This window comes from Panthera uncia (genome assembly GCF_023721935.1).
Source record: "Panthera uncia isolate 11264 chromosome C1 unlocalized genomic scaffold, Puncia_PCG_1.0 HiC_scaffold_4, whole genome shotgun sequence".
In the NCBI taxonomy this organism is placed as follows: domain Eukaryota; kingdom Metazoa; phylum Chordata; class Mammalia; order Carnivora; family Felidae; genus Panthera; species Panthera uncia.
The window spans coordinates 1586582-1602445 of NW_026057585.1; the positions used below are offsets into that span (position 1 = coordinate 1586582).

General features: G+C 41.7%; 2 protein-coding genes across 6 annotated transcripts in view; both read left to right on the forward strand.

The window, feature by feature from the left end:
* ARNT (aryl hydrocarbon receptor nuclear translocator) overlaps positions 1-5661 on the forward strand; it is a 79670-nt gene extending 74009 nt beyond the window's left edge. For all 5 annotated transcript variants that reach the window (XM_049616343.1, XM_049616345.1, XM_049616346.1 and 2 more), the window contains 2 exons: positions 675-4195; positions 5506-5661. In XM_049616343.1, the coding sequence (XP_049472300.1) occupies positions 675-764 (90 nt within the window). In that variant the 3' untranslated portion in view covers positions 765-4195; positions 5506-5661. The remainder of the gene's footprint in view (positions 1-674; positions 4196-5505) is intronic.
* CTSK (cathepsin K) lies at positions 4112-14137 on the forward strand. The gene is made up of 8 exons (XM_049616350.1): positions 4112-4195; positions 5616-5739; positions 6227-6349; positions 6435-6590; positions 7581-7799; positions 11788-11953; positions 12217-12322; positions 13449-14137. Exons 2-8 carry the CDS (start codon positions 5617-5619, stop codon positions 13546-13548), a joined length of 993 nt encoding a protein of 330 aa, XP_049472307.1. The 5' UTR covers positions 4112-4195; position 5616; the 3' UTR covers positions 13549-14137.
* The last annotated feature ends 1727 nt before the right edge of the window (positions 14138-15864 follow it).

The following is a 15864-nucleotide window of genomic DNA, read 5'->3' on the forward strand; positions in this document are numbered from 1 at the left end:
GGGACTTGTAGAGGTAAATGTCAGCAGAGACAGAGAAGGAAGCATGGATTGAGGTGTTTGGGAGTACCTAGGAGAAAACAGAGTGGGGACTTGTAGAGGTAAATGTCATTAACTGGAACTTACTGTGTGATGCACATCATTAGTGATGCGAAGATGTTTAAGGAAGTCATTTTAGCCATTCCAGGAGAGCCACATCCCCACTGCACAGTAGCTTGAGTGTAAACATACTGATTATAGCTCTAAAGACCCATTTACCTAAGTCATGAGGGGACTGCAAGAGCAATTGGAGTAATCTTGGGACAAAGGAAGAGGTGTTTAAGACAGAGGTTGAAAGAGGCAAAGCAGGTTTTGGTGGAAAACAAATAGGATCAGAGATACTCCATATATGTGCACAGGGGGTTATGTGAAATGTGGCAAGCAGATTTTTCTCCTTTTGAAAATATGGGAGGACTAGAAAAGAAGGAAAATGTGGAACTGTAGGAAGAAGCCAGAAAAGGGATTGGGAAACAAAGTTGTCATAAAGGAGTCTGAGAGTTGCTGGGAGTAGGGAAGGCTCAGGGCACAGTGTCTGTGGGGCCAGGGGCGTTGGGTTTAGGAGAATATTGGGAAGAAGCTCAGTACATGTAAGGGATTATTAAGGTGTGTGACCCAGACTTGTTTTTTTCTCTTATTAGGAGATGCTGTCCATGCTGGGAGACCAGAGCAACAGCTACAACAACGAAGAATTTCCTGACCTAACTATGTTTCCCTCCTTTTCAGAATAGAACTATTGGGGTGAGGATAAGGGGTGGGGGAGGAAAGTCACAGTTTGTTTTTAAAAAGCAAATCTTCCTGTAAAGAGAATAAAAGTCCCTCTCCCTTCCCTTCCCTCACCCCTAATGTGTGCCCCTTCCCCTTCTGGCCTTTCCTTGCCTTCCTGCCTCTGAGAAGAAATGGGGTGAATCCTGAAGGCTTTGGGGATCTTTGAAAAACTGAGGCTGGGTGAAGTTAAGAATGCCTTTCCTTACACCTCCTGACCAGAGATTTATGCAGAAATGATTTGTGCTAGGGTCAATAGGCAGGTTAGAGAACCTGACATCCATTCATCCATTATTTGCCTTGGATACTGTGGTTTGTTTTGGAAAGAAATTCTGAATACGGTTAGGGGGAGGAGAAATATCCTCATATCTGAGGACCATGAAACATGGTAGGTTACATATACCTGTATGGCTTTAGGAAGTGAGCATAAGCTCTTTCTGCTGCCTGGTGAGTGAGGAAGTGAGAGAGGGAGAAGGAAAGAGTGTGTGTGTGTGTGTGTGTGTGCGCACGCGCACGCATATGCGTGTGGGCACACGTGTGTACGCGGTATGTGTGTGCACATGTGTGTTTCTGTGTCTGTTTCTCCCTATTAGGGAGTTATGCAAAATTTGTCTCAGATTTTATCTTTGTTTTTCCATGTAATTTTCAAAGAGTCCTAAGGAGTTAATCTTCTAGGTATTTTCCACTTAGTATTGCAGCCAAAGAGTATTTAAATAAATGTCTTTGCTGCACTTACATCTATGCCCAGCCAATATGCAACTGTAAGCAGATATATAAAGTCTTTTGATGTGGTTGGTCTCTCATCGAACATATTTAGTAGTAAAGCTGGGTCATTCCCGCTTTTGGTGCTCTCACCTTATAGAGTAGATCTGGAAACATTACAGATGTTTAGGGTGGGAAGATAACCCCCTTTTAAAAGCCCCATACTTGGCCATACTTGCTGCATTTTTCTGTCAGAATCACATATGATGTGTGTTCTGTAGAGGTTATTTCTGCATGGAAACTCAACTTCTTGGATTAGCAGTCCCAGGGAAATCTTCACTGCTGGAGTTTAAACCAAATACCATGTCTTGCAAAGTAGCCTCCTTCATCCCATTCCCAGTTCCGTCTGACTAGAAACTGAGACTTGGGTCTGTTTTGGACCTATAGTTCTTCCTCTTTGCTCCCTCCAATCTTAAGATTAGATTTTGCTATGATACAAGAGTATGAATCCATGTGATAGGTGGGGCCTGGACTCCCATTCTAACAGGGTCACAGAGTTAACTATAGCCATATAAATGCAGATACAGGTTACTACTCTCTCTGTACCTTCCTCAGGTAACAGTCATGTGTATCAGCCACTTTTTTTTTTTTTAATTGGCTCAGGCCAGTATCTTAAGTGCAAGACTGAATTAATAAGGAGAAGACATATTAAACGTAGCCATAGGAGACTGAGGGGCATAGATGGCCTTAGAGAGGCTGAGAGAACATCATTACTGGGTTTCTCTCCCTTTTGTCTCCAGTCTGGTGCCAGGTAGTGGAGTTGAAAAGGAGACAGTTTATTTTTTTATTCTATGTGCACACATACCGTATACATATATATTTATATCACAGTTTAACAAGCCAAAAAGTTGAGTTTCCAATGGAATCCTTGTTTTTAATAATTGTTTTTAAATGTGATCAGGACTATAATATTGTACAGTTATTATAGGGCTTTTGGGGAAGGAGAGGGGAGGGAGAAGATGCTCTGGGGTTTTGTTTCTGCTTTTCCTTCAGGGTTTTATTTTTGATTGTTTTTGTTTTTGTTTTTTTTTCTTGTTGGCCATTTCTGTACTGCTGGCATCTGTGCTGAGCTTTACAGTGGCAAAAATAATGACATGTAGCAAAGATTTTAAAACAAAATATTTTTTCCTTTTGTAAACGTTCTTGTGTTGTGTGATCTTGATTGCGGCTTTATTATTCTTTTCCAGCTTGTGAACAACAAATACCCACCCACAACTAGTTGAATCCATAGCTTGAGCTCCAAATACGCAAACATAAAGCACAGTGTATCTATAATTTCAGGATTCAGAAATCATAAGGCCTCTGATCACTCAGCACTCCTTAGTTGTCCTCCTGATCCTGACTCACTCTGAGTAAAATCAGCAGGGACATCTGACCATGAGATGGGGGTTGGGAAATTGCCCATGTCCTTCAGAGCGGACAAAGATGAGACTCGAGACCAGTATGGCACATCAGATTCCTTCCCCAAGTATCTCTTGCTCTCCTGGAATAAAAGGAATTAGGGATGGGGAAATTTAAACTATGCAGGTCTGGACTTGGTTTCCCTCTAGGATCATGTGGTTCATTACCAAATCTTAAAACTTACAGGCATAAACCTGTGTTCTTGAGGGTCTATATGCAATCCAGCTAGAAACTGAATCTATCCTATGTATTTTCTGTTCCAAGAACCATCTTTTCCTCTTCCTCCGCCTCTGTTTATGGAAGAAAATGGAATTTGGGGATGTGGCTTAGGGACTGAACTAGACTCTTATGATCTGTCACATGCCTGGATGTTGGGGGAATCATTTAGAGAAGCTCATATGACTGGTCCTGGATTGGGGATTTTAATAATTGAAACATAATGTTCAGGCATCCTACCATCTGAGAGTTTTAGCAACAAAGAAGTCACATGTGAGTTTGTCAGTGCTATGCACTGATTCAAGTGCTGTCATTAATAACGAGGAGGGCTGGTTTGGGTTACTTTCAGAACCAGCTTCATCTGGGCGTTCTGGGCATATCCTTCCTCAAGAAAACCGTATTAGGCTGGGAGAGGTATTGACAACTTTCAGCCAACAAACTTACAACATACAAATGATTTTTGAGCCTGTGGTTTCCATTACACTCTTTTCTAGTCTTTCATGTTTATTCCTTCATTCTTGCTGGATGTCTGACCCTCAGGTCAGACAAATTTGAAAACTGAGTTTTCGAAGTTGGAGAGATAACAGGAAAAGGGCAGGAAAAGATGTAGTCCCTAATACCATAAATACTATGTTATAAAGAAAGATGGAGAAGATCAGGGCTGTGTCCTATTAACCATCAAAGTGAAGGTAAGCCCCAGCTTGAATAAATGTGTATGGAAGTCTTTTTGCCCTCAAAGACAGTCATGAGAAACTAAATACCCAGCAACTTTCCACTTTGGTGCACATACTTGACATGCACACAAAAACACTGCGTATCCGCCGCTTCCTTCCCTCTCCGACCCTGCTTCTCTCAGCATTTCTTTCCCCGCCTCCCTCCCCTATTCAAATTTTCCAGCCAACAGCTGGAACTGACTTCCGCAATCCTAATGGAATAAATCCAGCACCCCTAGTCATCCACCCACATTATCCACACTTCCCTGTCGAAAGGAGCCCGGAGCACAGAACCCCATCAGCAGGTAAAATTTTCTACTTCTCATTCCTTCCTTTGCCCATTTTAGGGGTATAAGGGATGTAGTGACTTGGAGATTGTGGTGAAATTTGTAGTTGTGTGGGTGAAAACAACAATATGCCCTTCAGTCATTTCCTGGCCAAATAAAATTTGCTGGAAATTTTTAGGATTCCTTCTGTGCTTTATATGTATGTATACATGGTTGTTAGTGAAACCCTAGGATATAGGGAATCCTTCACCTATCCCTCAAGGAGTGGCCTCTCCCTTTAGGGTTTGCGGTTTTAGCCAAAGGTACCAAAAGAGTTAACTTAGCTGGGAGAGGAATGGTGCCCAGAGGCACTTTTCTGCTTCATCTCAAAGCCCTTAACACTGCAGATATTAAATATCTTAGAGTGTTTTGCCAGTCTGCAAAGATTGCACAAAAATTAGACTGTAAATTCAAAAATTTACTTCAGACTGTAAATTCTTAAAATGGAGAACATGGAATTAAGCAAGCTGCTGCAAGAAATGAGTGAAGCTAGAGTAAACTTCTGAAAAGCTGTGAATTTAATGATCGTAGAACACTGCTTTTGGGTCTTACATTTTTCTGACAAACTTTGGTTGTGAAGCTTTTTGTCCTGTGAGGCAGTCAGAGAGGTTTTTTGCTGTCAGGAAGAAGAAAGAAAACCTCCTTCCCATAGCATCTGGTTGAGATTAGGACAGTTTCCTGCCTGAGGAGGGAGCAGGAAGAGAAAGGAGGAAGAAATACATAACTAAGGAGATAGTAAACATCTCAAAAAGAATAGGAAATACTTCCTTGTCCTCTCCTGGCAAGATCTGAAAAAGTATCAGAATTTAGGCAAGGGAGTGAATAATGCCTTGAAGAAATAAATAGGCAGCAAAATTTAGCTGGAAATTTCTCCTTTGTGTATTCTCCAACCCCCCTCCAACCTCGTCTGTCTCCAAGTCTGCTGGGGACATTAGAGGAGGCAGGTGCTTAGTCCATTCTGATTGTCCATTTTCTAGCCTAATTCTGGTTTTCTGGTTTTGTGTGTGTGTGTGTGTGTGTGTGTTTTGAATCTCCCTAGGTCAGATGTATCAGCACTCAGTCCAAACCCAGACCCTTCATATCGTTTTATCATGCACAGGTCACTCTCAGTTCTTTGTATCCCTTCCTTATAAATTATTTTCTTTTGTCTCATGGTCCCAAGGAAGAGGTTCTTCTCTTTGGTTCAGGAATTTCCCAGAATTGTGTGTGCATGCATTTTTTGGATGAGTGGGACTGTGATGGACTGTGAAATTTTATTAGCTTCTCAAAGAAGTCTGTGACTCCCAAAGGTTAAGAACCAGCTGTCTGGGAATATGGCTCCAGCTGTTTCCTCATCCCAAGCCAGGCTGTGAACCCCTTGGCACACAGAAGAACTTCCCCTAATTATCCCCTTTCCCAGGATGTGGGGACTCAAGATTCTACTGCTGCTGCCCACAGCGACCTTTGCTCTATATCCTGAGGCGATACTGGACACACAATGGGAGCTATGGAAGAAGACCTATGGGAAGCAGTATAACGACAAGGTGCCTGGGGACCTGGAGGGGAGTATGGTCAGGGAGCCGGCACTCGAGATGTCTATTCCTAATTTCCAGACTCCCTTCTTCAGTCTAAAAACCTTAACCACTCCAACCAGCCAAACCCACCCCTGTTCTTGAACTCTTTAACACAGTTTCATTCCTCCTCTTCCACTCACCCTCCCTCAAGTTCTAGCCTTCCTTTTCTTTATAATTGTCCTATTTCTCTTTGGGGAAGACTTCTCAGATTAATGCTATTAATCCATAAGCAGTTTTTCTACACATCTCTCCAGAGCTTTTGCATTCTATTATTTGTATTTATTTACATTTTTTTTTTTTGCCTGCTCTTAATAATCCCATGGTCAGTTCCCCAACTAGACTGTAAACTCTGTATGATTGTAAATTTCATCTTTTTTCCTAAAAACCTCCACAGTATTTTTATGTTACTTTGTATGTAGGACATAGTCCATGCCAGTACTGACTATGTTCTGTTTAGGTGGATGAAATCTCCCGGCGTTTAATATGGGAAAAAAATTTGAAGCATATTTCCATCCATAATCTTGAGGCCTCTCTTGGTGTCCACACATATGAACTGGCCATGAACCACTTGGGGGACATGGTGAGTTGAACCTTAGCTCCTGGCCTACCTGCCCTGTTTGCCTTAGTTTCCTGCTTATGGCTGGCCTTTTTGTTCTTTGTCCCAGACCAGTGAAGAGGTGGTTCAGAAGATGACTGGACTCAAAGTACCCCCCTCTCGTTCCCGCAGCAATGACACCCTCTATATCCCAGACTGGGAGAGCAGAGCCCCAGACTCCATTGATTATCGAAAGAAAGGATATGTTACTCCTGTCAAAAACCAGGTACCCTCCTTTCTCCTATGTAGGTATGTAAGCTGGCATGACCTATTTCTGTGTCTTTGTTCTTAACTAGGAGGGAACTGGGAGGATGGCAAGGAATTAAGGGATGTGTCCCACTGCTCAGAGAATATAGCCTATTCTATTTAAGTCATCACCTATTTTTGTACATGTATATTGTTTCTGTTTTTTCTTTTTTACAAGTCGCATTGCTGTAAACACCCTTGTGCATATGTTTATGAAAACGTGCAAATATTAATACAAAATAAAGCCTAAAATTGTAATTGCTAGGTCACAGAGAATCCTTTCCAAAAAATTTTTTACAATATTAACATTCTTACCAGCAAGAGAATGCCAGTTTTCCCACAACCCCAATGATCATTTTATCAGCCAGATGAAGAATTGATTTAACCCTCATTCAACAAACACACCTTTTTCAGAACCGACCAAGTATAGTGCTAGCCAGTGGAGATTCAAGATAACCAAGACATACCCTATGTCCTCCAGAAATCCTCATTCTTCAAAAATAGAACAGGAAAGAAAGAAAAATCTACAATCTAGCTGCACAAATACTAATAGTTATGGCATTTTTTGAGACGTTGTATGTCAGAAACTTATAAATCCTTTACATGAATTAACTTTTTAAATCTCCATAATCCATAATTAAGTACATTATTATCCACATTTTACAGATAAGGAACTAAGGCACAGAGAGGCTTAGTAACTTACCCAAGGTCACATATCTTGTGGGTTGCAAAGTCAGTGCCCTGCTCCTCTACAGCTAATGGTGACAATGTAGCAATAGTTATCAGTGGAAACAATAGCAATAGAGCCATGCAGCAAATATTAAATGAAGGGAAATAGGAAGCCTTCACAGAAAAGGGGACACACATGTGTTGGAATTTGTAACACATATGGGGCTCCAGCAGACAGTGTAGAGAGAAGAAACAAAAAGCGTGAACAGCAGTGACTGACAATTTCTGTTATGCTCCTCAGGGTCAGTGTGGTTCCTGTTGGGCTTTTAGCTCTGTGGGTGCCCTGGAGGGCCAGCTCAAGAAGAAAACTGGCAAACTCTTAAATCTGAGTCCCCAGAACCTTGTGGATTGTGTTTCTGAGAATGATGGCTGCGGAGGGGGCTACATGACCAATGCCTTCCAGTATGTGCAGAAAAACAGGGGCATTGACTCTGAAGATGCCTACCCGTATGTGGGACAGGTGAGACTTCCCTGTAATGGCTCCTCCTTCCCCAGCAGAGTATTTTATGCTGGAGATAATCCCGTAAATCTTGGTTTCTGTTCCCCTATCCTGCCTTCCTGATGGGATAATTACCTATAGAAGGCCAAGGAGAGTCCCATAGCTTTGGAGATTTGGGGGCCTTAGGCCCCACAGCCCTACCCACCTCTTTGCCCTAGAGAAGACAGAGCACAGGTGACCCCATGGACTTCTGGGGGGTCCTCTGCAACCTGTTACTCAGCTCCTCTGCTCCCGTCACCGATTCCCCAAACCCACACATGCTAATTTACCAAATCGCATGTCTTTATTTTGCACAATCTCAGTGTGAGTTTGGGGAATGTTTATGCAAATTATGTAAGTTAACTACTGACGTACAAAATGAGAGAAAAAATAAGTTGCTTCATGTTTGTTGCAACTTCAGGGTTCAACTCACTTCCTCCTTTAGGAATAGGAAGGTCTGCTGACCTTTCTTATCTAAAAAGAAGAGAATCTAAGAGCTTTTATGTACATACATAGGGTTGATAGATAATATAACATAGGGCCTTTGCAACAGGAGCCTTTGAAGCAGGGATAGCAAGTTTGAGTAATCAGGATGGCTATTATATACTAAACTATATGCTTAGTTCATTTTCTCATTTAATCTTCGTAACAGACATGTAAGGTAGACCTATCCTCACTTTATAGGTGAGGAAATTGACACTGAAAGAGAGAAAACAGATGATCAAATTCATAGCACTAGTCACGTAGCAGCGCCAAGATTGATCTACCATATCTGTTCATCTGCAAACACGCTCAGCATATCTTCTGTGCAAATGTGCAAAAATGTCTTTAGTAGAATATAATACCTTGGGGCACCTGGGTGCCTCAGTCAGTTAAGCGTCTGACTCCGGCTCAGGTCATGATCACACAATTCGTGGGTTCAAGCCCCGCGTCAGGCTCTGTGCTGACAGCTCGGAGCCTGGAGCCTGCTTCCGATTCTGTGTCTCCCCCCCTCTGCCTCTCCCCTCTTTGTGCTCTCTCTCTCTCAAAAATAAATAAATAAACATTAAAACAACAACAACAACAACAACTTTATAATACCTTGGAACAGAATTGTCTGAGTCTTGGGATACATGCGTCTTCAACTTGACTAAGTCATGACAAATTGTTTACCAAGGTATTTTGAAACATTGATGTTCCCACCTGAAGTATGTAAGAATTCCCTTGGAGTCCCATCTTCATCAGTATGTTTATCTAGCCATCTGCCTTTCTTCTTTAGTGAATTGACTGTTTATATTTTTGGCACATTTTTATTAGGTTATTTTGCTCTTTCTCACTGATTTTTAGGAATTTTTTTAAAGTTTACTTATTTATTTATTCTTTTGAGAGAGACAGAGACAGTGTGAGCAGGGGAGGGACAGAGGGAGGGAAGAGAGAGAACCCCAAGCAGGCTCTGTGCTGCCAGCTGCAGAACCCAATGGTTGGTTCGAATACACGAACTGTGAGATCATGACCTGAGCCAAAACCAAGAGTCAGACACTTAACTGACTGAGCCAGCCATGTGTCCTGATTTTTAGGAATTTTAAAAAGAAATCTAGATACTAATACAGTGTGTGTTGTAGGTGAACATTTGTCTCTTTATTCTCTTTATATCTTTCAACTTTGAAAAGTTCTTCATTTCAGTCTAGTAAAATGATTGTTTTCCTCTGCAATTTGTGCCTTTAAAAAATCCAGTAGCAGTGAATTTTATTCATTAGTGTTTAGTCATCTAAAACGATGTCTGTTGCAATAAAATGCTCATTAATGTGAATGACTGAACAAATCCATTTCACTGGATACTCAACAAGTATGGTCACTTCAACATATCTTCATGACATTGGCCATATCAAAACAGTACATTAATCTGTACATTTCAGCCCATTACTATTCCATGCTGTGGTTTTTTAGCTGTCAGGTATATAAGGCAGATAAATTAGAGGTTGTACCTGAAAAAAAAAAAATTCTTTCATCTGTATACAATTTTTAGAACTCCTGGATCCCAAGTCCATGTTTGAACTTGGGCTGCTACTTACTATAAGGTGCTAACTTGAGGACACCGCACTAAATCTGCCCTAGCAGATTGGCTTTTAAATTCTGAATACTTCAGACCAATTAGTGAGATAACCCGAACATGGCAAAATACTCTTTTTAAATTCTCAAATACTCTTTTGACACAGTTTTGTTGTCACTTGATATCAAAAAGTTAAATCCCAAGAGTATACACAAAACAAAAACAAAAACACCCCAAACCAGGCTTATGTTTACAATTTTTTCCATGTTGATTAACCCAGGCAGCCAACTTAAAGGATTGTATAACTATATTAAAGAAAAAGAAATTAAATACTATCAGAACTAATAGTCGATCATTATCCATTGATACCTTATTTATTTTGTACTATATTAACGAGTTTTTTGAGAGGCAGTTTAATAGCTCAGAGAGTTGAAATAATTTGAATGAATGAAAATCATATAATAAACCTTATTTTGGAATAGAAAGAACATTTGACTTCTTGGTGCACGTGGGTGGCTCAGTTAGTTAAGTATCTGACTCTTGGTTTTGGCTCAGGTCATGATCTCAATGTTTGTGAGTTCAGGCCCCACACTGGGCTCAGCGCTAACAGTGTAGAGCCTACTTGGAATTCTCTCTGTCTCTGTCTCTCTCGTTCTGCCCCTCCCCCACTCATTCTCTTGTCATTCTCAAATAAACTTAAAAAAATTTTTAAAGAAAGAGCATCTGACTTCTAATTTCTGCTAGCCTGCCCCCACAAATGATCTCTTTAGTATTTGAGGGCAACGTGGAATGATTTTGGTCTCATAATCAATTAAAATGAAGAATTTGCCATATAAGACACATATTCCATTTTTAATATTCTGAATCTTGGGGGTTTGGATTATATGGCAGAGAACAAGGGAATCCTGAGAAATTAAGAAAGGAGACTACTGTAGTCTTAGAATGTCATGTCACATCCTGCCATTATTGTTAATAATTTGATAATATGTTCTTATAGATTCAGTTTTAGGGTTTTGAAAAGGTAGTCTGAGGAAAATGAATTGCCAAAAAGAATATACCATGTTGACATGGGTTGCCATTAGATTTTGTAACTGTGGCTTGCCAGTGAAACATATCATTGTTAACTAGACCTCCAAAGCACAGTGTTAGAAATTCACAGGCAAAATTGCCAAGTTCCTCAATATGTTTTAGTGTCATGTTTTGTGGTTTTACCAAAGTCTCTCATGAGAGCACCAGCCAAAACTCTGCCTCACACTAGCCCCCCCAGTATATGTGTATAAGGCCCAGGTCTTCCTCCCAGCTGGGTCTTGGCCTTGGCCTCCTCCCCACACAGCAGCTGGTCCCTCCCTGCCCTCTGAGGCTCACACATACTACATGGCCAGAAGATGATTTGTGCCTTTAAAAACAACTTATTTCAGATCTCTCTCTCTACCCTGAGGGAATAAAAATGTTCTCTCTTAAGTTTTACAGTGTTTCCTTTCACATTTATGCTTTAAAAAACCTAGAGCTGATTTTTGTGGATGTGCAAGGTATCCACTTTTCATATTCTTTTTTATAGTTGTCTAAAATGGTAAGGAGGGGCGCCTGGGTGGCTCAGTCAGTTGAGCTTCCGACTTCAGCTCAGGTCATGATCTCACGGTCTGTGAATTTGAGCCCTGCATCAGGCTCTGTGCTGACAGCTCAGAGCCTGGAGCCTGCTTCGGATTCTGTGTCTCCCTCTCTCTCTGCACCTCCCCCACTCACGCTCTGTCTCTCAAAAATAAATAAATGTTAAAAAATAAAATAAAATAAAATGGTAAGGAGAGGACAGACCCTCTCTAAAGACTCTAAGTCGGCCATCCCAGTCAGTTCACCAACATCAAAGCATTGGTGGAGATTCTCACTTACCAGTTTCTGGCCTGTTGCTTTGTCCTAGTCCTATTTTAACCTTGTTTTTTCCAGGATGAAAGTTGTATGTACAACCCAACAGGCAAGGCAGCTAAGTGCAGAGGGTACAGAGAGATCCCTGAGGGGAACGAGAAAGCCCTGAAGAGGGCAGTGGCCCGAGTGGGACCCATCTCTGTGGCCATTGATGCAAGCCTGACCTCCTTCCAGTTTTACAGCAAAGGTAAGGAGCTGTTCCCGCAGAGCACAATCACCCACCTCATGTCATGCAGGCTCGGCAGCTTCTCGAAGGCCACCGAGCATTTGGAGTACTTAGTTTCCATATTTAGACTGAGTCTCCTGGAGGGAAACACAGCTGCCACCGTGCATCTCTGTCGTCAGTCCTCCTGGCTGGGCAGGATTTTGCAGAGGGTCTCCTAGACTGGGAGACCCCACGGGGGGATCCTTGGCCTGCAGAAAGCTTCACCTCTACAGTTTGTTTCCTAGGTGTGTACTACGATGAAAACTGTAATAGCGATAATCTGAACCATGCGGTTTTGGCAGTGGGATATGGGATCCAGAAAGGAAACAAGCACTGGATAATTAAAAACAGGTAATGATGGGGACACTAAGTTTGTCACTGAATCACTCTGTTAATGCTCAACCTAGTTTCCAACTTCCCAGCATTCCTTGCTCTCACTCGAGAAAGTTGTCTCAGACTTTTTAGTTCTCCCTTCCCAGTTAGAGGCTATTAATTCTAACATTTAATGTCCAGACGGTAATACAGTGTGTGTCGGGCAGGTGCTCCACATGCGGGATGCTTAGTCATACACAAGTGAACAGGACGTCTGCCTTTGGTGATCTCACGGCCCCCTCAGATAGGCAGACCTAACTAACCAGAACATCCAGGAGCACAGGAAACCAGGAGGAGGTCTGGAATTATGTAGTTTTTTCTTTCTTTTTTCTATAATGTGACCAATTTCTTAGGGAGCTTTCCATCATCAGCATGTCTGAAAGCAGTAGGGAACCAAGTAGAGGTTTAATATCCTCCTGTGCAACTTTGTGCCCTTCCATATACACTTAGGATAACACGTATAAAAAATGGCCCAACATTTTGAAGCATGTGAAGAGAAAGACTTTTCAGAAAGTAGGTATGAGAACAACAACAGCAGCATTTAATGTTTCCTTCCCTATTGTTGGGAAGAAATAAAACTACAGGGTATTTCAGCTCCCCTTTTCTCTTCAGCCCCTTGTGACTTTGGGGGGGAAACTTATGAGAATTATACATTTCCTTTCCTCACTGGCCAATACTAGCCTGGCAGCAGCACTAACTAAACTTGCTGTCCTTGGCACCCTCCAGGGAGCAGGAGTCCTAGAGTCTGGGGAGTTCACAGCTCTCAGCTATCAGCACAGAGCCTGACACGGGGCTTGAACCCATGAACCGTGAGATCATGACCTGAGCTGAAGTGAGACGCTTAACTGACTGAGCCATCCAGCGGCTCCTGGGCCTACTTTAAATGCCACCTCTTTCATTAGGTCTTCATCCCTTGATCACAAGCGATCTCTCATACCTTTGAGGCCTATAGCATTATGTCTTTATTCCTTTACTTTAAACTCTTCAAAGGTAAAAACTTTTATTTATTTTTTATACTACCAGTACCTAGCTCAATAGTCAGTTAAGTGTTTTAACGAATAAATACACTGAGGGTACTAAATATTTTCCTTCATTGATCCCACAGCTGGGGAGAAAACTGGGGAAACAAAGGCTATATCCTCATGGCTCGGAATAAGAACAACGCTTGTGGCATTGCCAACCTGGCCAGTTTCCCCAAGATGTGACTTCAACCAGCCAACCTCATCCTGCTTTTCCATTCCTTCTACGATGGTGCAAAATACTGATGTACTTTGGAAGGGAGTTGGTGTGCCTGTCTTGAAGCAGATGTAGCAATATAGAGATTGTCCAATCAGTTTCCCGGTTTGTTTGTGCTTTGAGTGACACTCCTACTACTTTCCCTCCCTCCACCCAAGGCCTTTATTTTTCATTGTGGCCACAGTAGCAATTTTCCTAACAAGTGTACCTTCCTCAGCTAAGAGATATGACCACAGCCTGCTCTGACTGTTGTCGTGGGGCTGATGCTGTGCAAATAGTCTGAGGCTAGAGATCTTTAGATAGATTCTTATTCACAGGGACTAGTTTGCTTTAACCATCTAAAGGACTAAGGTGACCTGACGTCTCAGTCTCCAAATTCACTTCTTTTGTATCCAGAAGGTAGAAATTTCTATGTTTTCCACCCCAATTCATAAATATATTCATAAATCTTTGGTACAAGTTTATGTGATATTAGAAATATGCCTTCTTTGCATTTTTAAAGTAAACCAAGTATTTATCTGTCTCTAATTTAATAAATACCTATTTAGTAAATATTCATTTTGTGGCAGATACTGTGCTAGGTGCTGGAAACAAAAAGGTGACCAAAAAAACCCCACAAAACTCACATATTCCTTAATATTTGGTGTGCTCCCGGTTTGCTTGGAGTGACTGTCACATAAACAGTTCATCCTAATTCACTCATTTGTTCATTTCTTCAGCCAACATTTATGAAGTGCTTACTGTCTACTAAGGACTTGTAAATTTTGGGAATTCCATGGATATAAGGAGACTTCAGTATATAATTCTATCTGTGAGGGAACCAGGTTAATGATACATGAACCTGAGTCTTGAAAAATACCTTAAGGCTCTTTCTGAAGTTCTACAACTTAAACGTTTGCTGTCATCAAAAGAGGAAACTCTTATAATGATTTCCAAGCAGTATTAACTCTAAAAGACTGTGGCTGGCTAATAATAAATCAGCACAACACGTTTTGCCATTTTTCACATTTTCAAAATGTTTATTGAGAACCTAATATCACCACTAGAGTTTGCATTTATTCAATACTTACCATGCATCAGGCACTATTTTATTTCATTCTATACAAAAATTATTTTTGTGTGTAAATATTTATTACCCTGTTGTAAGCAGTACATTTATAAAAAAGTATTTATTTATTTTGAGAAGGAGAGAGCGAGTGTGAGGAGGGGAGGGGCAGAGAGAGAGAGAGAGAGAGAGAGAATCCCAAGCAGGCTCCATGCTGTCAGTACAGAGTTCCATGTGGGGCTCGAACTCACGAGCCATGAGATCATGGCCTGAGCCAAAATCGAGAGTTGGACACTTAACACATTGAGCCACCACAGCACCCCATAAGCAGTGTATTAAACGGTAGGAGGATGAAACAAACTAGTAAGACACAGCTCTGACTTCACGAACATTATAGACTAGTGAAAGACATATAGACCCATAATGAAATAAATGCTAATTATGCAAGCTCAGGAATGAAGTATTAATTCTTTTTTGTAATGTTTATTTATTTGGTTTGAGAGAGAAAGAGCAAACAGGGGAGGGGCAGAGAGAGAGGGAGGAAGAGAATCCCAAGCAGGCTCCAGGCTGTCAGTGAAGAGCCTGACGTGGGGTTCGATCTCAGCAACCATGAGATCATGACCTGAGCCAAAATCAAGAGTCAATGGCTTGACCAGCTGAGCCATCCAGGTGCCCCATGAGTCATTAATTCTTTTTTTAATTTCTATTTGCTTATTAAAAAAATATTTCTTGATGTTTATTCACTCTTGAGAGAGAGAGAGAGACAGAGCATGAGTGGAGGAGGGGCAGAGAGAGAGGGAGACACAGAATCCAAAGCAGGCTCCAGGCTCTGAGCTGTCAGCACAGAGCCCAATGCGGGGCTTGAACCCACGAACTGTGAGATCATGACCTGAGACAAAGTAGAACGCTTAACTGACTGAGCCACCCAGGCGCCCCATGAATCATGAATTCTTAGTGAGCTTCATTGAGAACAGAGCTTTGAAAGATCTGAATGGGTTGGAAAGATGGAGGTGGGGTGGGTAGAGGGAGGGAGGGCAAATCAGGCAGAAACTTTTGGGTGAACGAGGGGCCGCCGAGAGAACTAAGGAATGGTGAGGGGGTTGGGTTACCCTAGAGTAGAGTACAAGGCATCTACAGTAGATCTGAGGTGAGCAAAGTGGATTGGAGTTCAAGCCTGGAAGGCCTTGAATGCCTTCCATGTCCAAGAAGTTCATACTTTATTTTATAGATACACAGGCAT